At 49.5% G+C, this 24,690-nt stretch overlaps 1 protein-coding gene across 3 annotated transcripts in view; it reads right to left on the reverse strand.

Moving 5' to 3' along the window:
* The window catches only part of Arhgef7 (Rho guanine nucleotide exchange factor 7), a 106,681-nt gene that overhangs the window by 43,966 nt on the left and 38,025 nt on the right, over positions 1-24,690 (reverse strand). For all 3 annotated transcript variants that reach the window (XM_032919254.1, XM_032919253.1, XM_032919256.1), the window contains 3 exons: positions 9,254-9,338; positions 7,797-7,927; positions 4,505-4,706 (listed from right to left, as the gene is read on the reverse strand). In XM_032919254.1, coding sequence (XP_032775145.1) covers positions 4,505-4,706; positions 7,797-7,927; positions 9,254-9,338 — 418 coding nt within the window. The remainder of the gene's footprint in view (positions 1-4,504; positions 4,707-7,796; positions 7,928-9,253; positions 9,339-24,690) is intronic.

The raw sequence follows: 24,690 nt of genomic DNA on the forward strand, positions 1-24,690 counted from the left end.
AGGATTTTCACTGCAGACACTCAGGTTACTGCTGCCCTGTAATAATCCTGCTGTGTGAACTGTGGTCACTGGGCAGAGGGTTCTCTCCCTGAGTGTGAGGAGGCACTGTCCAATCCTCCGATGGCTCTTATTCTCTCCCACACCTCTTCCCACTACCATCTCATAGCACCAGGCTCTCAAGACTACTTCCAGACCCAACATTCCCAGGCTACAGATCCTAAAACCAACTGCCTGCCTGGTACCCCAAGTATCTTTTCAACCACAACAGTAACCCAAATGCCCAAAGGGAACTTGCGAGCTTTGACTTTAGGCTCCCCACCATGGGGCTGCTTGCCCAATGTACATGCACTACCTCGTTGTCAAGTTTTCCCAAATAGTGGAAAGAAACAACAAAGCGGGTGTCCTCTAGTTGAAGGAGCTCGGTCTACAGGACGGAAACCCACCCAAGAGAAGCGAATCACTTCCTACGTGTACGTAAACAACAAAGGGGAGCCCCGGGACTTCTGGCAGAGACTCGTTCTTTCTGCCTGCAGACTCAGACATGGACTGGGAGTCTCAGCTGGGAGTCTCAGCTGTGAGACTCCTTGTGTCCATGGTAGCAGTGATTTAAACTCCTGGAAAACCTGGAGTTTGGGGCGAGGACACAAAGTGGTAACGTGCGGCCTCTGATCCTGAACCTTCAAAGACAGCATAGCTGTTCGTGAGCGCATGGAACAGCACGGAGCCTACAAACTGAACAGCAAAGCAAACAACTTCTAAATTCTCTTCTCTTATTTAAACCTCAGAAGGCATCGCCTAGTCAATAAAATTCAGTATTTACTACAAGAACCAAGAGAAAGTTCTTCACAATGAAGTTTCAGGCTATACTGTTAAGGAACAAGAACCAGAGCGGGTCAGCTGTCTTCTCCCTCTGAGGACCGCTACAGAGCACAGGGTGGATGGGAAGTCTGTGACCATGTGCCCTAACACATCTACTCAAAGGCCATTTCCATGGAGCCCCCATGGCCAGAGACTGCAGCCAAGCTCACAAAGCCTCTGCTAAAAGCAAGCAGGTCTACAGCAAAAGAACAGAGCCACTCCTCACTCCAAACACAAGCGTCCGCACACTCAGTATCAGCACGGATGGATGTGTGAAAGGGCACGGAGGGAGAGTCCCAGCCAGTAGAGGTCACAGCATTCCTGGGAGAGGGAAGGGCAGACCCATCCTGGACCCAGTACAATAAGCAAAAAGGGCCTTCTGATGGCAGCAATCACCAAAGGCAGCCTTGATGCTTCTACCAACTGGCCACTGAGCACACGCCCACCACACAGGGACAGAATCCCCTTAAAGCAGCTCAGCTGGGGTTGGGGATTTAGCTCAGTGGTAGGGCGCTTGCCTAGTAAGCGCAAGGCCCTGGGTTCGGTCCCCAGCTCTGAAAAAAAAGAAAAAGAAAAAAAAAAGCATCTCAGCTGCACAAAATGCCACCTAACACTGGACCTCTAAGCACCTGACCACTGATGTGTGTCTTAGCAGCCCACAGAGCCCCTAGGATGGTCATCTGTGGCCACAAGCACAGAATGATGCTGACTACACATGACTTGTGCCTCCACATTCATTCGGCAACAGCAAACCCAGTACCACTGGCCCCCAGAACCTCCTGTCCCCTCCTCCCTTCTCCCTTGAACTGAGGGATGTATGTGTTAATCACACACTGCCTGTATGGGTAATGCACAGTAGAAATCCATACACATTACACATCCCCAAGCAGTGCACATAAAAGCTGCACAACTATGCACTGTGCTCTGGGGCACTGTGCTCTGTGACACTGTACTCTGTGACACTGTACTCTGGGGCACTGTGCTCTGTGACACTGTACTCTGGGGCACTGTGCTCTGTGACACTGTACTCTGGGGCACTGTACTCTGTGACACTGTACTCTGGGGCATTGTGCTCTGGGGCACTGTACTCTGGGGCACTGTGCTCTGTGACACTGTGCTCTGGGGCACTGTGCTCTGGGGCACTGTACTCTGGGGCCCTGTGCTCTGTGACACTGTGCTCTGGGGCACTGTACTCTTGTGACACTGTACTCTGGGGCACTGTGCTCTGTGACACTGTACTCTGGGGCACTGTATGTACCAGAAGCTACAGACACTATGTCCTGACAATTAAAGATTCTTGCAGACTCCTGGACGGGCCTGTGCTGGAAAGTTGGTCAACCTGACACAAGCTAAAGTCATCTGGAAAGAAAAGTTCTCATTAAAGAAACTTCCATCTGCTGAGTAAGCGGATCCCTCCATGGCCTCCAGGTTCCTTCCCTGTTTGAGATCCTGCCCTAAGTTTTCTCTGATGGACTATGGTTAGAATGCACAGCACGACAGTCCTTTACTTTTGGTCTTGATCAGTGTGACCTGGGTTCAAAGAGAAACTACTGAAAACAAGCCAGGCGTGGGCGCCTCCCACACCAGGAGACGGTCAGTGGTCGCATCCTTTCCCAGAGAGGCAGACGAGCTGAGGGGTGAGGGAGAAAACTTCTTTCAGAAGTAGCCTTTGGCTTTTTTGTTTGCACAAAAGCTGTAAATCGAACCAAAACAGGATACAAAAGAAAAAGGTTCAGCTGAGGAAATGGACTCAGGCTTTTGTTTAGTGAGGAATGGCCCTCCAGAGCTTCAGGCAGGGGGACTTTCAAACTGACAGCTTTGTGCTCAGAACACTAAGCAATAACTATAAATTACAAAAGGAATCCAATCCCATAATTACAACACCAAGTAAACTACTGGAAAATACAATACCAAAATGTGACTGTTTAACTCTGAGATTCAACTACTGGCTACAAAGACGTTGTTGAAATGTTTTTTATAATGTGTTTTCACACCATTCTGCCTGAACTACCAATATTTGGTACTGTATGCAGGAGCTATTCCCAAAAGAGGCTACTCTCCTGTCTTATTGTCAAGTAGAGGACATTCAGCATAGCACTAATATACAAAACTGTGGTATTTCTTATATTTTAAAAAAAGGAAAAACAGAACCTGTAGGTTTTTGGCACAAAAACTATGAATTCATCTTGCCTCCCTGAAGAAGAGTACTCCTGAAGAGGGCGACCGTGGGTCAAACCCAGCGGTCACACAGTAGGTATGTGCTCCAGCACAGAGCCTCATCCTCAGTGCCCAGAAGATGTATGTGTAAGGACGGAGGGCGGAGTGAAGGAGTTGGCACTTACACACCACACTGGCCCTTCCTGAAGCGTACTCCTTCCCCACACCCCACACCCAAAGTGCAACAGCAACCTCACATACAAGGACCCCTCTAGGGCACGCTGCCAAGAGACATCACTAAATTTATATCTATGTCAAATATTTCCAGAAGACATGTGACGAAGACTCTGGGACCTCCATGCCCACCTACTGGCATTTCTTATGCTAGGTAAACTAAAACTTCTGCAAGAAGAAAATCTGAGAAGTAAAAATGTCACGAGACACTCCTGCTACAGGAGTGTAGAAGCAATTCAAACTAGAGACTGCAGAGACGGCCACATGACTCAAGGCGAACCAGGCTGAACAACTACCTCGCCTGAGCAGGTCTCTCCTCCCAAGGGACCCTGCTTACAGCGTGGATGACTTATCTCACTTGTTTTGCATTTTAACAAGAAAATCTTAACCAAGTGTAACAAGAAACAAGATCGCACGCGTGCTGTACAGCCCTTGAAAATGAGTAGCCGTCTTTCCTAGGCTTCTTCCTGACATAAGCAGTGGCCTGCTACGAGAGAATAAGCAAGGAATGCCTGTATCAGGAAGGACAGCCCTGAGGCTCAGGAACAACGAGACCTGCTGCCCCAGCCGCTGAACTCCAGGACTTTCCCAGCCTTGCACTGATGACAAGCATGCAATTAAACCATTAGCTCCAGAGGGCATTCAATTCCAAGACACAAACCACAGCTAAGCAGCAATGGAAGCCGGCTGAAAGCTGCTATTGCTCCTGAAAGACTTGTCATGAACACACTGTCGATAACAGGGAACAAGAAAATCAATACATTTTCATAGAAAAAGAAAATGGCAGAAATTACCTGCCTGTGACCAACTGGCAGTAATAAAACACAGCCTGGTGCAGGCCATTGGAAAGCACCACACCAGTAAAAACAACGCAGACTGGTGACAACAAAAGCAAGCAGGTGGGGGCTGTAGAAGCACAAACCTGTGAACCTGGTGACTCAGAAGGCTGAGGCAGGAGAATCACTTGAGCTCAGGAGTTCCAAGATTACCTGGACATCATGTCCATAGACTCTGTCTCAAAAAGCAAGAGACAATAATTAACAGACCTAAGAGGTTTTTCTTTGGAAAACATCTGGGAAATGCCATGACCTAATGCAAAGCCAGTTTATAATTATGGGGGCTTTATCAAGCATCCTAAGAAACAGAACTGAAGACACCATTGAAGACCAGATGCTTTCTCTGCACTTAATGGAGAAAAGGCACTCAACAACATTCACATCTTTGGCTTCTCTCACAGTCAGGTTTAGCCACTCACCACTTGGCTTGATCTCTCGTACGTAGTTGCTGGGGAACCAGCCGGTCCTGCCATTGTGTGTGCCCTCCCACCAGCCTCCTTCCTCCACTCGTGTGACATGGATGACATCGCCCTTCGAGAAGGAGAGCTCATCTTCATTGGTCTGCTGGAAGTTAAACTTTGCTCGTACTACCAGCTGGCTGTTGGCGTTATCAGTCATGTCCTAGAAGACAGGTGGGAAGGAGCAAGAACAATTTCCATCAAGTGTAGTCTACTTTCCTACAAAAGTTACACTTCACTGTCCCAGATGGCCAACACGTTCATATAAATGCTCCAAATTCCATCAGCAGGAAAGCACCAGGCATGGGGGTGCACGCCTTTAATCCCAGCACAACGAGGCAGGGCAGAGCTGGGGCAGAGCTGGGGCAGAGCTGGGGCAGAGCTGGGGCAGAGCTGGGGCAGAGCTGGGGCAGGTGCATCTGAGTTCCAGGACAGCCAGCGCTGCAGAGTAAGACCCTACCTCAAAAATAAGCGAGCAGCAGCAGGAACGTGTCTTTAAGATGCTTAAAGCTCCTGGTCTCCCTGCACACCTTGACCTGTCAGACTGCAGCAGTCCAGGAAGGAAGAGACCCTATACTACCACTCCTGCAGGCAGGCAGCAGGCAGGCAGCAGGCAGGCGGGCATAGACCTCTTGCACTCGCTCACTCCCTCCCTCCCTCCCTCCCTCTCTCATCACTTTGACTATCTCTACCTTGAAAACTAATCTCTACACTGTGGGCAAGCCTCCAACAGTGTCCACTTGAGCCACTAGTGTTTAGGTTATTCCCAGTGTTTGTCTGTGTACTCCACACAGTGTTTCTTGTATCTTACAAATGGCTCCGTTAAAAATATTCATACATCCATTTCTCATTGCAAATGTAAGTCTTTATGTTAAATTCTAGTACTGGAACATTCATAAAACATTTAAACTTTAACAATATTTCTAAACTAATCTCCAAAACAGTTGTACAAACTTACCCCAAGCGACATGCCCATCAATACAAAGACCCTTATTTCATCAGACTCGCACCTATGCGCTAAGATTCTAACAAGCATTTATTCTGGACACAGTAACAGAGAAATAACACCTCACATCCTGGATAGTGCAGTGCTCAGAGACTGCACTTCCAGGTCTCTGAACAGAGAAGGTCAGGTTAGCAGGGGGTGAGGGGGGTGGGGGTGGGGGTGGGGGTAAAGCAATCATCTCTTCTTCACCCAGGTTGGTGAGGCGCTGGAGAGGCTGAGAAATATAAACCTACCATCAAGGGACCAAAGCGACAAAATCCTAGACCAGCCTCTCCCCACCGCCACAGAAACAGTCAATCCACAAACTCTGCATCTACATTTCTAGGACCAGATAGCATATACACCGTCTACTACACTGTGGGCTGGTTTTACCTGCATCTTGGGATGAGCCAAGGCCAGGATTCCTGGTCACCTCCCCACTGAATAGCAGCAGGTAGCCCCAGGTGAGCACACTGGTGTTTTCTGGCCCTCCACCCACCCGGACAGCAGACTGACACAGGACCTCGCAGGAACCCTTGCCACAGTGTCAAAGACACAACAGAAGATGTCCCCCACTGCACAGCAGACTTCATTCCATTCAGGAAATTCTTGACAAACAGAAAAGGGTGCTCATGGATGATGATCAGTGATGAGCAACTCCAGACGAAAGGAAGCTGACAGAGCAGAAAGAGCATTTGGCTCTCGGATGTCCCGAGTGGTCTGAAAACGGCCCAGGGGGGTGAAATCTAACGCACTTAAGCAGCTTGGCCATCTTCCATGGATGCTGTACTAATAAAACCTTGTGAGAGGCTTTGGCATAATTTCCTACAGCCCAGCTTGTCAACTTGGAGACTGTTACCAGAGCAGTGTTAGAGAAACACCGGAGTCTAGGGTCCCCAGCTCCAAGGAGAAAATGTCATTACAATCTAGTCATTCCTCCCAGAGATGAGGAGACATTGGGAGCTATGCTCACACTAACCCTGCCAATGCTGAGAGCCACACTGAGGACAGCCACACTTAGGTATCAGTGGACAGACACGCAGACCCAGACATTCAACAGCATCAGTAGAGTTCAAAAGACAAAGCACAACAGTGCATCTTGCACGTAGGGAGACCCACAGCACACGCACAGCCCATGCTGAGAGGAGCCTACACAGAATAAACTGGCTTTTAAAAGCATAAGAGGAACATGTCAGAAATCCACACTTAGATTCTGAGCAAGAAACACCTGTTGTCCCTTTCACCATGACAATGGTGGGGCTTCTTTTTCTGAGACGTTTTGTATCTCCTCTTGGGGAACGAGGGCTGCCATCCCCACCAGCAGCACTGGGACAGGTTAGGGGCTGCAATCTCCCCCATATACCTGCTGTCAGCCTCCCTGGCTTCCTCCACACTCTAGCTTTTCCTCACAAGTTTTCCTCTGAGGAGGGGGAGGGAGGGAAGGGGAAGGGGAGGAAGGGGAGGGGAGGTCACCATTCTCAGGTCCAGGGCAGACAGAGCTGACTGAGGAAGACTTAGGGGCAGGCTTTAGGCAGAGGAAGAGCTGCCTTTAGTCTTCTGCTCTAAGGGAGTTGCACCCATTAACAGGTGCCCCCACCATGCAATCTTTCCAGCCAGTGGGATGGCAGTCCTGATACCCCAAGAGTCTCCATGAAACTGGAAGCTTCCTGCTGTAAGTCAGATGAGCAAGTCCTTCCAGAGACTTAACAGGACCGCGGTTTCACTCACAAAGGAAGTTGTAGGGTTTGCTAACGGACTGAGGGTCGGGTGGCTTCACAGGAATGTTAAAAACAGAGGCAGGGACCCAGGTAAACACCCTGAGCGTTTCTGAGCGAGCGATGTGGTCCTCAGTGCAGTGCCTGCCCCACCTGCTCTCCCGGCATCATCCCTGCTCTCTGGGCGGCAGGCTCCTGCATCATCCCTCGTGTAGCCGGGCCTGGGCATGTGTGTGCTGTTTATTCTCCAACTCACGTGCACAGCGGCTTGTGATTGCCTGAGGGCTGGACGCCAAAGCACTGCCACTCTACATGAGCAGCTGCAGCCCTCGAGATAAACCCAAACAAACAAGTGTCCAGAAGCACTCGGCCCAGTATCAGGGAATCCCGCGAAAAGCATGTGCTACCACACACAGCAGGAGCCACCCAGCAATGCCAGGACCCCACGGTGTTCCACATTCCGTCTGCACAGGCTCAAGTATCCTCCCAAGCTCTTTTGCAGACCCTCGTGCCCAAAATGCCGTTGAATCAAATAATAAGACATCTTACTTACCAAGCTTCGGTACTGGCTCTGCAGCAATTTTGAAGTCCTACTGTGTGAAGATTGGGATCCCAGGGAATCAAAAGACTTTATCCGATGTGACGAGGGCCGGGCACACACAGAATCACTTCCTAGTCCAATGTCTGAAAAGGTGATGCACACAGAGAAAATGCTGAAGACCCGGGTACCAAGCGCCCTCAACACGCTGGGTCTAACACTGGGCCAGCATGGAAGGACACACCCGAAGTCCACAACAAAGCCGGCCATTTACACGTAACAAAGAGCAGATTCTTCTACTCCACAAATGATGTATTCATTCCCCAATCAGCTCTCCAGGAACAATGTGGAGACGACTCACTTACTGGTTCTCTAGAGCAGTCCTCAACAGTTTGCAAACCGTTCTAGAGAAACGGGCTCTTCATCTGGAGAGCAGTAACTGCTCAGCAGGGAACGGCCAGGCACTCAAGTCTCCAGCACACAGCACACAGCACACATGCCCTTATCCAAGACCGCATGCCACGGCATGGAGGCAGGGATGGACAGCCACGTGTCATATAATGGTAAGCTAGTACTTTCTGAAGACCAACAGCACTGAGACTGTGTCAGGTGCAACAGCACACACAGAAGCAGCTGGCAGAGCCTACCAGAGTCCAGCCCACCACTGACCAGTCAAGGTCACACTAAACAAGGAGCTTGCAAACCAACTGTATTGGCTGGTTTTGTGTGTCAACCTCACACAACTGGAATCATCACAGAGGAAGGAGCCTCCCTTGAGGAAATGCCTCCATGAGACCCGGCTGTAAGGCATTTTCTCAATCAGCGATCAAGGCGGGAGGACCCAGCACCTTGTGGGTGGTGCCATCCCTGGGCTGGTGGTCTTGGTTTCTATAAGAGAGCAAGCTGAGCAAGCCAGGGGAAGCAAGCCAGTAAGTAACATCCCTCCGTGGCCTCTACATCAGCTCCTGCTTCCTGACCTGCTTGAGTTCCAGTCCTGACTTCCTTTGGTGATGGACAGCAATGTGGAAGTGTAAGCTGAATAAACCCTTTCCTCCCTAGCTTGCTTCTTGGTCATGATGTTTGTGCAGGAATAGAAACCCTGACTAAGACACCACCATAGTGAGTGGTGAGGAGTGTGAACCTGCTACATCCTCTAAATCTTAACCATGTACCATGAAGACACAGCCACACTCCAGCAGTGGCACACCCCAGTGTTCTGAACCAACAGCCCCCACTCCTGCTCTCAAGTCAGAAGGCAGGACATGTGGGGCTCAGGTAAAGGGCAGTGTTGAAGACTCCCTGCACCAGGGATTGGTGCACTCACAACCCCAGACTCACAGAACAGCATCAGCAAAGGGGGCAATGCCAAAGCAGCCTCTCTCTCGATGCAATAATGCTCATTTACCTTGAGGTCAGAAAACCAAAGACATGAACCTTCACATCCTCACCTTGAGGACACTTAAGAGTCTTACCTGCTGTCACTTTATTTAGTGTCACCAAGGAGCTGAGGACCTTGTTAAAGTTCTGCCCCTGATACAAATCATTTGCATCAAAAGTCTGAAAGAAGATAAAACAAGAAAATTAGTATCAAGTTCTATGCTAGCACAGAATAAACGAAACTCTCCCAACAATATGAGGTTTCACATGGTCAGCACACATGGTCTGAAACACCCAAGAGACAGCACAGCCTCCCGGAAGTTCCCTGAAAAAGGAGCCCATTGGAATTCCCTTGTGAGGCATTCCTTATGGGGTATCAAGCCCTTGGGAGAGCTCCAAACACAACTCTGCTCCCTTTTCTATCCAGGTAGGCAAAAGCCAGGATGTGAGCCAGGAGTCAACAGTTAATAGTACCAGTAAAGGTTCACACTGGCTTGTAATCTCCCTCCTTAGACTATAAAAGGCCATGGACATGCCAAGGATGTTCTCCTCTAGCATGGAAGGGTGGTAAACTAAATGCACCCCATTGCACACAAGGCACATGCAGACACAGGAAAGCACAGAGAACAGTTGGGAGATAAAGTGAATCCCAGAAGAGAGACAGGGGAAAGGCCTCTGCACAGAGTTCTGAAGAATTCAGACTGTAAGCAGCTCACACTGATCCAGAGCTCCCTAACCACTATGACCTCAAGTCAGTCACAGCACGAGATTAAGACAGGAGAGAAAACACATGAGCTAGCTTGGGTATAAGACATCTGAAAACCAAATGTGTGAACATAGTGTATGTGTACCAGTGTGTGAGCATTTGTGCATGTGTACCAGTGTGTGAGCATTTATGCATGTGTATCAGTGTGTGAGCATTTGTGTATGCATATCAGTGTGTGAGCATTTGTGCATGTGTACCAGTGTGTGAGCATTTGTGCATGTGTACCAGTGTGTAGACATATGTGCATGTGTACCAGTGTGTAGACATATGTGCATGTGTACCAGTGTGTAGACATATGTGCATGTGTACCAGTGTGTGAGCATTTGTGTATGTGTACCAGTGTGTGAGCATTTGTGTATGTGTACCAGTGTGTGAGCGTTTATGTATGTGTACCACTGTGTGAGCTTTTGTGTGTGTGTGTGTGTACCAGTGTGTGAGCATTTGTGTATGTGTACCACTGTGTGAGCTTTTGTGTGTGTATGTGTACCACTGTGTGAGCTTGTGTGTGTGTGTACCAGTGTGTGAGCATTTGTGTATGTGTACCACTGTGTGAGCTTTTGTGTGTGTATGTATACCAGCATGTGAGCGTTTGTGTATGTGTACCATTGTGTGAGCTTTTGTGTGTGTATGTGTACCACTGTGTGAGCTTTTGTGTGTATGTGTACCAGTGTATGAGCACTTGTGTGTTATGTGGATGTACCACCCACCTAAACCTAGGAGAGAAAATGTACAAAAGATCACCCGGTTGAACACATCAGGCTTTTGTTTTAAGGAGTGTGTGCACGAAAGTGCCTGCTCACAGATATGCTGAAACACAATTCTTATACAAATTAAGTTTGATAGCCAAATCATTTAATATTGTATCCTTGAAAAACCTCACTGGTGCAAAGTATAGGGAAAAAAAGCTTAAGATACCAAAATGTATACCATGTTGTTTCTCTCTTGACTCTCTGCCCTGGGATAAGCACCTATGGGCTGACCCTGCACCTCTGCCCTCCTCCCTCCTTCTGCAGCCTTTCTCAGACAGTGCCAGGAACTCCCTCCTCCGCCCCTTCCTGCCTTCCCACACCCTCCCCCCTTCCTGCTGAGCCTTACTCATCTTCCTTCCTGAAGGAGCTTGCCTGAGCCTCACTGAGCTCCCAGAAATCCCCCAAGTACATTTATCACAAGGAAAATTTCAAGGATGATGTGCGTTCCTCCCTAGAGCGTCCAGCCCAAGGAGGCTGGCCAGACCACACATCTCACACTGCCTAGTTATGTACACTGGACCAGGACTGAAGGGATCTGTGGGTCACCCATCCAGAGTCAGATGTATCGGAAGAAAGAGGCTGAGAGTCAGAACAGTTCAAAAACAGATGTTGCTGAAAGCTCCAAGAACCAAACAAAGCATAAAGCCCTACAGGCTAAAGTGATGTCTGCCCCACGGTCTCCTCGGGACAGTCTTTCTCTGACCCTCCCACAGAGCCCTCAGAACTTTCATGGCTATGGTTTGATGCTCAGGCTGTAATACCTGTGCCTGACAGAATGCCAGCCCAAATGGGAACTCCAAGCTCACCTCCAGGCTCCGGTTTTTAAGGGTCACATATGGGTTAAGTTATATCTTTTAAAGAATGAGATTGTGCTGCCTAGGCCTGTTTCCTCCTGCAAACGTGAAGCTCCCTTAGTTTTACATGTGGCACTGGTGAGCACCCTTCAGCTCTGCTCTAGCCCTGCACCCAGGAAATTCAAGCTGCAGCATACTCCCCAAGAAACAGACACGAACGTCCACTTACCTTCATTATGGCAAGACAGCAAGTCGCAAACCCCAGAACAACAGGACGTGAAACATGGGAGCTTCCTGTCATTCCCGGACTATATAGCTCTCCTACCCGGATGCCACAGAGCACCTGACTGACTGCATCTGCTGCCAATGAATGGGCTTCGGCATGATGTCAGAACTCAGTGAGCCCACCGCTCGCTACCTTCCTGCTCAGGAAACCCAACAATGAGATGAGACAAACCAGAAGGCACACTCTAAGCCTGAGAGCATTCAGACAGGACTGGTTTTCCAAGGAGCAAAACAGATTACTTTCCCTAACAGCAATCTAGACAACAAAAAGCAAAAGTCCTTTAATGCAAAGAGTGTTCGCGCCAAAGGAACCAGGAGAGAGGCCCTGGAGCTTCCCAAACACCTCTCACAAGCCAGTCAGTGACACGTGGAAACTGCGCCCAGAGCCATGAGGTGTCTAGGACAGAATGCACACCTTAGACACACTCTGGGCTTCACCAAGAAGCCAACCCCACAGGCTGGCGGGGAGGTTGGCTTTTACAGTACTCGGAAGGAGTAGGCCACTGTTGCCATGCAGACCAGAGGTACATCTGCTTCAGGAAGGTCTGCCTGCCCATCTCCTACCATGACGGTCCTTCTATCCAGGAGTAGCAGAAGCCTGGGACCCTGGCTCCTCAAGCCACCGAAGACTCTACAATGCCACTTCCTGCCGCACCTTCTTCTATATCTCTAAAGTACTCTGCCTGGGCATACTCCTAATTTTATGGTTGTTAATGGTATGCAAATGCAGTGTCAGGCTTAGCTCTTTTACAAATACATGAAACAGGAAAAATGTGGTATCAACTGCCCAGTGTCTGCCTAAAAAATTGTCACCATCAAGGTGATCCTGTGAGCTGGCACGAAGGTACCTGGTCACCTGTGGCCCCTGTAACATTGTCTCAATCAAAAGAACAGAAGGACAAATAAAAGCCTACCTAGCATAGTTGCTAAAAACCAATCTTACCCAGAACTTTCCTATCAGGACAACTACTACAGCCAGAAGTGGTCAGAGAAGCCTCTGCTTAAAGACAGGGGTGGGGGAGGGGGTGTACACAAGCAGTGTCAGTCAGCAAGGTGAGACCTTCCAACTCCAAACACAAAAAAAACTTTCAGAAACATCAGACCACCTAGATCAAAAGAACTTTAACATAGTGTCTCCTACTCTCAAGACGCTGTGACTCAAAATAAAGGTGATTTTGAGTAAGTGCTTGTCATACTCCTTAACAAACAAGGGTCCCCTTCCACCCCAAATCTCAAACACAGTACTTATATAGTGTTGGCAGCTAAGGCTTCACAGACATTCAGAGGAAGGGAGGTCACCCAAATGTATGCTAATCTGCTGTGAGGAGCATTCCTACCCAGAGGACCCCACTGTGTCCTTCAGTAGGTGACAGATTGTGAGGCAGAAGAGGACTCTTCCACCCTGGCCTATACTGAGCCTCTCCACTCCACGGTGTCACCCCGGGCAGCTGGGGAAGCACACGTGTCCACACACGCTCTATACTCAGGGCGTGAAGAGCAGAGCCCCACAGTGTCACACGTCAGCTTCCAGAAGCAGCTTGCTGCATGAATGTGGGTCACAGGGAACACCGCTGCAAGGGAGCGAGCGAGGAAGCCTGGACTCCCTGTGTCCTCACTGCAACCATAAAGCTCCCTGGTGCAAGCAACAGGAAGCCAGGGCCGCCTTTGGAAGCCATTGTGCCATGTATTTATTAGGAGTCACCAGTGACATCCACACCAGCAGACAAGAGGACATTCCTCCTTCTTCTTGAGGGACAACAGTGCCTCAAGACTACCAAGATACAAGCCAAGCTAGACAGAGGAAGGAGAGCCATAAAGGAGCCAACACCTACACACAGCATATAAATTAGAATTCAGAAGATGCAGCAGCAGCAGCAGCAGCAGCACATGCAAACAGAGCCCGTCCAGACTGTCGTGCGCGGATATCCTGACCACACAAACATAAACACCACTGGCCACGAAACTGATGCAATGCACCTTGAGATACTGAACTAAAAGCAAACAAAGCAGTGACTCAGACCTAATGACGAAATGGTGTCATTATCTGGCTACACCTAGAAAGTGCCAGGGAGAGGAGCCTCTCCTCCCACCATCTCAATAGGAATGAAGACCCTGTTACAGGACACTACCCCAACACCTTGACATCAACCAGTTCCACTACAAGGGTTTTATGAGGAAGCTATATTTTCTCACACATACACACACACACATCATGAGTCTTGGCAGATATTTCTGGAGTGTTGCTTGCAAGGTTTAAAAATACATTCTTGTCCCATCATATTGTCAAGTAGCGTCTGATTTCAGAACAAGAATGACTGATGGTGAATGGTAAGTGAGTGGCGCTATTTAAAGCGCAATGCAAATGTCCACACTAATCCGTGACATCCATCCCTGCTCCTGCAGATTCTGAACTCAATTCCACCTACTGCTCCTCAGGGATAAAAATAGGGCTTCATAGGGCTTTAGCAATCACAACACTTTCACCTAAGATGCCCCTAAACAAGTTACTTCCCTTTAAGATAAGAATCAACTCTTACTCCGTTTGTGGATCTACTTCATCAACATGCAAACACCATAGCAGAGAGGACTCATCTACACTTTGCTGGCTTTGCACCCTTCCCAAGCCTAGAAGAAACCTTCATAAAGCACAGCTAGGGCAGTGACAGCATCCAGTCAAGGCAGAGTGGAAATAAACTTGCTGAGGATAAATGTCACACCAGTGCATGCACAGCCTAGACCTTCCTGTTCAAACGTCTTACACACAGGGGAAATAAAATCTGACTCAGACCACTTGAACTCTGCCCGGAACATAAAGGAGCGGAGTGGGACGCTTCAGACACCAGGAGACTGCAGCCACACAGGCACCCACACAGCTGGCTCTCAGTCTTTACCTCTACTTGGCAAGGCACAGCCTGCCTATCACTAGACCTGAACCCAACCACAGCAGAACCTGAACAGAGACATGAACACCTGCCTGGGCTAAACCCAAGGGAACTGACACCATCTACAGCTCTACAAGGCAGTAAGAGCACTGCATTAACAACCAAACTAACAGCAAGTAAAGACTGCAAACACCTCTCCTTCCTCCTCCAGCACACTCAAGTGAGAAGTGAGCTAAGTGGGGGAGGGAGGGAGTCAGGTAGGAGGGAGCAGGGAGGGGCTGCAAGCAGTAGGCATCAGATTTTAGAAGACTACTGGGGGAAGCAGATGGAGTCCTAAAATACTAATGGAGTTGGGAACAGTCCCACAAAGCCATGTGATATCAAGAACCACAAGCAGCTGCACCTGAACCCAGAGCCCTTTTCCAGAAGGTGAGCAGCACCTGACCCCTCTTTACACTGGCTCCTACGAGCAGATCAGCCTCAGGTGTCCCTGAGCTCATGGGAAAGACACTGAGAGGAAGAGGGGATGGTAATCCCATCCCGGTGAGCAGAGCCGAAGCGCAGGAGCGCTGGTTCAGGAAGAAGGAGAGGGTGTGAGAAGCTCTAGCCAAGGCCCTGCTCCTAGACAGCCCTCTAGACTCTCCACCAGCTCTTTCTGCCCCTACATGATGGCACAGACATGCAGGCTAGTCACAGGGTTGAGCCACAGAGGGCTGAGGATGTGGCTCAGTGGTGGAGTGTGTGTCTGTCAGACCAGGGCTGGATCACCAGTACCACATAGAAAATGAATTGACCAAGGCACACCTGTGAGAAGCAACTGACAAGATGCACCTTGAGTACAGCTAAAAGGCACCGTCAGCATGAGGCTCAGAAGGCAGGAGGAGGCCAACTGGCCACGGTCTTGATCTGAAAGCAGCCCACCTGCACTGGTGTTTATGCCTTAGATGAAACCAGGTGCTAAAGCAGCCATGATCCCAAATAAAGCCTGCTCTTCCAATGTACCAGGAAAGGGTGGGAGGTGAGGTGGGAACACTGACGGGGGCAATGCAGCCCTACCCCTCCAGTAAAGTGAACCAGGGAGCTGGGACAGCCACAGTAGGCCTGCAGCTAGCTCCCCAGGAGCAACTACAGTAGTGATGTCCTTACCCTTAAATCAAGAAATACAGGTTTCTGGCCTGGCATAGTGCCACACAACCATAACCCCAGCTACACAGAAAGCTGACACAGGAGGAAGGAAGGGTCACAAGTTCAAAGCCAACGCAGGCTCTATTGTAGAATAAAACTATATCTCAAAAAAAAAAGGTAAATAAAATGACAATGATCAAGGAAGCAGATCCGTGGGAGAGCACTTGCCTGTCAATGTTTAAAGAGGCCCTGAGGTCAAACCTTGGTTTGGGACGGGGGGTTAAGTGGGGGAAAAACCCACAGACCACAAAACACAAGATTGTCTAGTATTGCCACAGAACCGTATGGATGGAGCAAAGAGACTGTGGAGAGGAGAAGCTCAAATGTCTGTGAGATCTAAGGAGACGGTGGTAAGGAAGGAGTGTGCAAGTAGAGCTCACAGGCTTCCTGACAACTGGACACAGCAGTGATAAATAACTCAAATATCACTTTAACCAGACTACACACAAACTCCAAGGGAAGCCTGTGAGTGGAAGAGTAACACATAAGTCAAAGGGAGCATTTCCGTGCAGCACTCTGTAAGCCTTGCTCTCCTGCACCAGCCACATGGTTTCCAGTCCCAATCTGTGCACACCTCACCGTGCTCACCAGCAGGACTGAGCACAAGGTCTGAGGACAACAGACCCTAGCAAGCAGCCTTCAAAAGGACACAGATCAGTAAGAGAAGCCAGCAGCTGTGCGTGGAGGCTTGGATGACCCTCGAGGATGACAAGGAGATCCTCATGTACATCAGCTTTTATCTGTCTCAGACCCCAAGCCGGGGAACCAACCTGTCCCTCCCCCCTCACTTCTGCCCAGCCCAGACTGGAGGGATCTTTATCACCTAGTCAGGGATAACTTTGGGGGGGGGGTTATACAACAAAAGCTGGGGTACATGAGGAGATCCTCATCCTTGAGAGGGCAACCAGATCTTGGAGGAACAGAATTTAGCATTTGAATACAAGCAGCGCCAGACCAAACCCCTAAATTCAGCACTTCCAAAGACAGAGGGGTAGACACTAAGTGTCCTCTCACAAAATGCTACGGGAAATTAGAATACCTTCATGCAGAATCCTTGCCAAAACTGTTTAACTAGAATCAAACTACGAGCAGGTGCATATGTCACAGACATACACCTACCATGTCAGCACCTGCAGGAGGGAGAGTGATTGATAGGCAGGAGCATCTCACACTGGAGGCCAGCACGGACTGGCAAAGGAACTCAAAAGAAAACGGCCTAGAGACAAGCAGCAGCTATGCGTGGAGTTGCCTTCCTTCCTCCTGGCTGGTTTCACAGAGATGCTCTCTCATCTGGTGATGGAGAAAAGCGCCAACAGTCTGACCCAGGTGTAGACCTTGCTAGCTACAATACCAACCTGCTCACACAGTAACGACCAATTGTTTTCTGCCTGGGTTTTAGCCCCTTTCCAGGGGGAAGAAATATGCCTGGTAGTGTAAACCTGGTCAAAAGTTTATGGCTGGATGGTCACAATGAACTACTGTTGTCTTGCTTTAAGACCATGGCATCAACCTGCCTTCTAAATATGTTTGTACCCAAGGACAGCACTCCTCAGCCTTGTCTGTAGCCGCCTCGGCTGTGTACAGTAGGGACCACTCGCATAGAGCCTGGTAACTGGCTGCAGTGCTAAGAATAAATGGCTGAGTGCTCAGCCCTAAACAGAAGCTCCGCATCATCCCCCCAGGGCTCAGGGAGCACTCAGGAGGAAGGAGTACTGTGAACACATCTTCTGGACACGGCAAGGCTGTCTACATCCATGAGCTCACAGCAGGCAGCTATGTGGACAAGCCTGGACCACCGACAGACACTGTGTCATGGGGAGGAGAGATGTGTACAAGCCTGGACCACCGACAGACACTGTGTCATGGGGAGGAGAGATGCATGTGGGCCAGCCCTCCTGGAGGAGGTGTCAGCAGTAATGTCTGCTAGGGAAGGGTGGGTTACAGTACAAGGGATGCCTGCTCACATGATGCTTTGGCCATGGTAAGTCACACCTGCCCACCTAAGTCCCCACAAGGGCATAAATTTGTAAAGAATAAAAGTCAACGATCCCAGGTCCTAAATGCTGACAGTGAGGGAGCAGATCTTTGTGAGACACTGACGAGGCCTGACAGTGAATGAGCATTCCTCCACTAAGATGGCTCAGAAGAGGAATGCCGCATGTCACTCAGAGCACAGAGCACATCTGAACACCGACTAAACAGGCAGTGACAAGTTTCCATGCTAAGAGCCTTGAGAAAGTATGAACGCTAACATCTGTATGCTAACATAGGCACGGAAGTATTCAGAAGTATTACGAGGTCTATAAAGTAGTTTAAATGCTTAGCAAAATATAATTTAAACAAAGTATAAAGACTTGCAGAGATAAAACTCGGTGCAGAGTATCAGTCCTGGACCCAAGGTGTTTTCTATGGTGGTCTTTCAGACAGTTTCCCATATAAGGAAAACTCCAGGCAGAACAGGCCAGGGAGCTCTCTGGCACCTACTCTCCTCCCCTAACCTTGGGGTGGGAAAATGAAGGCACCCATTCTTCAGCTACAGGAGGCGGTGAGCAATTCTATTAGGCCCTATGGCCCTTTCCAGAGAGCGCAACTTCAAAGCTCAAACCCTACAATTTACACAGCTGGGCAGGCGGCAGGTAGGCCCAGTTCTGTGGAACTATGGCTGGAGAGAGGCGGGTTCCTCATACCTGCTCTTGGCTACCAAGTCTTCCCATTCTTCTGTGCTCCTGGAACTCAGCTGTCCCCTCCCCAGCTGGGTAACAGGCGCCACCCGCCATCCGTGTCCCTCAGCAAACCAAGTTCAACAGAGAAGCTGGCCAGCTCCAAACACCAAGTCATCAGCTGTTCCCAAGACCTAAGAGTGTCTCTGTAATGTCCCCACACACTGACACCCACAGGGGTGAGCCCCCTTACTTGTAAGCATCTACAGAGGGCAAGACCATCATCCCTGGGGGCAGAAGAGTACAGGCCACAGGAATGAGTCAAAGGCACAGAATGGGAAAGGAATGGTTATGAGAGGAAACACCAATTCAACCTAATACAAACTTGGGCAGAAATGCTTACACTGGGTAATTTTACTTCTAACACACACTCAGTATATATAGACTTCACATCCAAACACAGCGCAAGGACTTGGGTTTTGTTTTACTTATTCAGTGGGAACCTGTCCCCTGCTGGTTCCCAGAACACAAGGGACACTCAGAGACACAAAGATGCAGGACAAACAGCTGTCAAGAGAAGAGAGGAATTTGCCATCCAAGCAGACAATGGCCTCCATTTCTGGATCTGTTTTCAAAGGAAATCAGAAAGATGACTAAAGGACAGCCAGAAAGAAACCTGTTGCACTAGACATAGGAGGGGAGGGAAAGGGACTAATTCAGCAACACAGCATCTACCTAGCTGGTGCAAAGCTCTGGGCTCCATCCCTAGCACTGATGTGTGGTGGGGGGGGGACAGAGACAGAGAGATTAGTAAGCGGAGGGAGGCGAACGGTTACTCTGAGTCACTGCAGGATCCCCACAGAGACAGCAGTCCCTCTGTCCTGTCCCACACTCTCAACCACGCCTGTACATTTCAACCTTCACTCCACACTACTCATCTGTCGTGGCTGTCACTGTTTCATTTTCCACAAGGACTGAGAAGAAAATACAAGCACAAACGTGTGACATTCCAGCCCTGAGCAAAGGACAAAGCGCTCTGGATACAGAACAACTGAAGGCAGGTAAAGCACACATCACACACTGGGCCTGCTCCTTTTCCTGCTCTGGCCGGGTGGCACTGAGGCTAAGGCTTCCCAGCAAGCTTCCCAGATGCACATGTCAAATCAGTCAGTTCATAAAGCCACCCTGTCAGCAGCAATGTCACCTAGGGTGACAACCACTGCCTGGCCTGGAATCTGCACTCTCGCCTGGAGGTTCAGAGGTACACCCCGTCCTGTCTCTTCCACAGTACACATCTACTCGAACCCACCAAACGCCACATGTCCATCCACTAGACACCAAACTGAGCTCGGCGGGCTCCCTGCAGGATGCAGACACAGGGTGGCAGTGTAGAGCTCTTCTCAGCCGCCTTCACCTTCACAGACCACCCTTCCCAGGGTCCCTCAAGCCTCCCACTGTTAGGACTAAAGGACAACCTGCCCCGCACAGGGCCTGAAATGGCTCTGGGCATTCTCGTCACCCCAGAGCAGAAACACACGGGCCAGAGAAAACGGATGCACAGTATGTGGCCCTCCGCCCTGTGGCTGCCCCCAGATGGCCTCAGTTTTTCTTCCCCTAGAACTGAAGAGACATGCCAGGTACCATTCCTAACTAAGCACAGGGCCCTGTGATTCTGAAACTTCTACCATGACCAAGTCTCTAGGAGCTGGGCATCCTTCCACTGAGCACTGCCACAGGAAGTCAGCACCAAACCAGAAGTCAACACCAGTCAGCAAGTGGCCCAGAGCCATCTACCAACCATCTGTCCTCTCAAACTGATGCCCATATGTCAGGGCTAACAACACCCACTGGCTACAAGTCAGAGTTCACATAAGCCATCTGACATAGAGACACAAAGGCTATGCATCCTACTACACTGGATCTGCAACAGCTCATGCAGCAAAGCTTTGAAAGGGCCAAACAAGGATGAAATAAAGGTATGTATGGGGAGGGAAGAAGAGAGAAGCTGAGGTAACACAGACAGGACACAAGTCACGCAGGTCACACAAGTCACACAAGTCACACACACACACACACACACACACACACACACACACACACACCAGCTTTTGTCATGTAAACCTCGCACCCCAAGTCATCTCCACTGGTGAATAATGAGGTTGTTGGTCAGAGAGGTAGGTGGCAGAGCTTTGGTTCCCGGGCTTGGGGTCTTAGGTAGGGACCATGAGGAGAGCCAGGAGAGGAGAAAGGAGGAGTAGCCATGGGGCAGCATGGACCGTGAGCATATGGCAAGTTGTATCTCAGGAATTTTGACAGGGAAACAGACAAGAGTCGATATCTGCTCAGCTCTAGTGCTATATGGCTTGTGATAAAGTTTAAAGGCTCTGTCTTTTACTTTGGAAATGCTGTCTAAAAAGCTAACTGCTGGTGTATTAATTTCCAGCATTAATTAGTAACAACAGAATATTTAAATCATGTTATATCTACTATTTGTCTTGGATAACAACCTAAGGCCCTAAATGGGCCCCATAGTTCCTGAAGGAAGCCTAGGGTCTCTGACAAGTCGCCTTGTTGGACACCCCACCATCCACCTAGGGGTTCCACAAAGCCTCTGGACAGACACTTTGGGGAGTTTTTCTAGTGCAACAAATGTCTACTTGGTGATCCACAAGCATGACAGATGATCAAGGGGTCACAGCCAAGCAGACAGCCCAAAGCAGCCAGAGTGAAGGGAGGCGTGGCACTGGAGACAGTTTTCACTGGCCCAGATGACAACTCTGAGAATGAGACAGAACAAGGCACATTCTCCAAGCACAGGAACAAGAAGGCGTGATGACTTTCCAGGCACTAATGCCACTGCACATGAGCTGGGAGAAGTGTCAATAGTTGACACCTGTGAAGCTGCAACTCCTAGCACAGGTTAGTCACTCACGGAAAGTCAGTCAGTTACCATTAGGGCATCTCCAGCAGTTGGACATACTAGAAGTACAAGCACAAGGCACAGAAGTCAAGACAAGGAGATGCTGTTACAGAGACCAGCCCTCTAAGGCTTGGATAGACACATTTCCCTGGGTCACAGTTGGCCAGGAGAGCGGCAGAAGTGACAGGCCCAGGCCAGCAGAGCACTGGACCAGAGTCCATGCAAGCCGGTCATCCCGTCATGAGCATAATGAGGAAGCAGGAAACAAGCTGTGGGAGAAGAGCCCATTGAATACGCACGCCTTTCCCAGGACAGACACTGTCCTTCAGACTTCAGAAACAAAAGGCAGAGTTACAGCAGCACATGTATCACCCAGCACCAAGACAGAAGGCCAAGAACTAAACTCTAAAGGGGCCAGGGGCATGGCCCAGAGGCAGCAAAAGCCAATCCGTGGACCAGACCACAGCATGCCCATCAGTTAGAATAAAATTCACACCTCCAACCCTGGCTTGGCCCTTAGGAAAGAGGAAGGAGTCCTAAGAGCAAAGCTTCAAGGCCAGACTCTACCTGGCCTGGACATGCTCAGGGCCTCGATGCCTCATGCCTCAGGGACAGCACCCTGAAAAAGGCTGCTCTGAGGACTGAGACAACTGGGTGCAGAGAGCCCAGATCAAGCATTCTGCACAGGAAGAGTCAAATGGACCAGGAGAGGCCCACACAGGGCTCACCCCCAGCCCTCCCAGACCCACTCACTCCCTCTCCTCTAACACTTAGCCCTTCCCTTTAAGGCAAAGGTTATGGGGAAAGTCCCAGGCCTAGGCCCTTACCTAGCACCTAGCCACTCCCCAAATCTTCTGCCACCCCTCTGCTCCCCACTGTTTCTCCTGCCGACTCCTATCATCATTGGGCTCTCCCTGCTAGTTCTGTTGAGCAGCAGCTTGCTCTTGGAGGGAGATTTATTAAGGCATGGGCATACAAAGAAAGTGAAACACCAGGATGTTTAGGACAGAAGGATTACAGGGAAACAACAGGCTCTTCTAAGGGGAAAAGAATCACTCCAGCCTGCAGGGAAGGTCAACTAAAACAGGAAGTAAACAGCTGTAAATAGCTTCAGGAAGTCCCTAAAATTGACCACATTCACCAGGCTGAAGGTATATTAGCAGTAAAGCAGGTTATGAGTCATTCTCAGACCAACTAAGCAGCCTGGAAGCAGCAGAGACCAACTGAACTGCCCGGAAGAAACAAAGACCAGGCGAGCTTTCTGAAGAGGCTAAGGTCAACTGAACCACCCAGAAGGGACTCTACCCGTTGAGCTGTGTGACTATGCACTGTGCTTTACATCCCCAGCTCTCATGACAGTCACTTCTGCTCCTGCAAGTCACCCCTTGCCCACACTCCTGTAAGTAACCGGAGTAAAATTACTGCTTCACCAACCTACACTTACTTGGTCGTGATCTCTGTATCTGCGATGAGTACCCACCTGTGTGTGTTGTATCTGTCCAGGAAAAGTCTGTCACACACAGTTTTGTTTTCTCGGAATACCCCATCAGTACTGACTTTGTAAAGCTGCTAAGACAACCAGCACTCAGAACAAGCAAATGATAAAGTACACAGGATACAATGGTTCTCCCTTAACCTCTTAATTCTAAGTTTACCAATGTCTGACCTGAATATTTGCCTATACAACACACGTATAGTGTCCCAGGAGGCCATAAGAGGATGTCAGATCCCCTGAACTGGGGTCACAGTGGTTATGAGCCACATGTGAGTGCTGGGAAACAAACCTGGGTCCTCCACCACAGCACCCAGGGCTCTTAACTTCTGAGCCTTTGTCTCTCCAGCCCCTATCCACAGGCCAGCAGCAGTTCCAGTGCTAGCTTGGCTTCTGGTGCAAAGATAAAGACAGCCTGACAGAAGCACCTGAGGGGAGTGTGGTAGTTTGGCTAGGAATGAGCCCTCAAGCTCACAGATCTGAATGTGCCTCTTTTTCCCCTACCCGGCCTCCTGCTGCCTGAAGATCCCAGAACTCTCAAGCTACTTCCCCAGCACCAGGTCCGCCTGCCATGAATGACAATGGACTTAATATCTGAACTGTAAGCCAGCCCCAACTAAAAGTTTTCCTTTCTGAGAGTTTGCCTTGGTCACAGAACCCTAACTAACAGAGAGAGCCACATCACATACACAACGCAAGCAGAGAGAAAAAACAGAACTCGCTTGGTGCTGTGCTCCGCCAGCTTTCTTCAGCCACAGTTCAGGGTCCACATTCAACTGGATCCCCCAATTTCTATTAATAACCCAATACCCCCAGAGTCACACTCCAGGCCGACCTAACCTAGGGAATCCCCACTGACTCTTCTCAGATGATGTTAGGTTGTGGGATGTTGACGTCTAAACCCAACCAACCATCACACCAAGGAAGGCCCAAATACTCTGTGCAGAGCCACAATCTAATAACACCACAAGCTCACATTGTGAGGATAACACAGAAGGACAGCTTGGGAGGGGATACGTGGGCTTAGAAACCCACAGACAAGAGATTTAAATTCCACCAGAAATGTACACGTGCATGCTGGGCAAAGCCATCTCAGAACTGTCACTGTCAGAGACTAGGTCCATGGTGGAGCTGAGGCACAGCAAAAGAACAGATGAGACTCAGAGTGACCCACACGAAGGAGTTGAGAGAGGGAACACACTGCAATCCAGCAAGGTTCTTGTTTTGTGGTTTTGTTTTGTTTGGGTGTTTTTGTCTTTTCCAGACAGGGTTCGAGCCCTGGCTGTCTTTCTCTGTGAACCGCTAGCCTCAAACTCAGAGCTCTACCTGTCTCTGCCTCCCAAGTGCTGGGATTAAAGGTGTGAGTTTTTTGAAACCTCAAAGCCCACTTTTGGTAGCATTCTTCTTCCAACAAAGCCACACCTCATAATCCTTCCCAAACAAGAGTTCCACCAACTGGGGACCAAGTATACAAACATAGGAGCCCATGGAGGAGAGTCCCACTCATGCCATAGTTGGCAGCAGTGTTGGAAGTTCACAGAAACACACACTTCCTGCTCTGTCCAGAGTCCCAAGCATTCTCACCCTCCCAGAGAACAGTTGAAGAGTGCAGTGCTGCCTCTGGCCAGAAAGTCTGGGCCCCTTCTCCATTCTCCCCACCACCAAACACTCGTAAAACAACCTGCGGGCAGCTCAAGTTCTTCATGTTCAGTCTAGACTTACTGTAGGCCAAGGATGAGCTTACTCTTAAGGAAAAAATGTTTAGACAGAGATGAGCAATTTCCTTTCTAAAACCTCAC

Source organism: Rattus rattus, chromosome 13 (assembly GCF_011064425.1).
Source record: "Rattus rattus isolate New Zealand chromosome 13, Rrattus_CSIRO_v1, whole genome shotgun sequence".
NCBI lineage: Eukaryota > Metazoa > Chordata > Mammalia > Rodentia > Muridae > Rattus > Rattus rattus.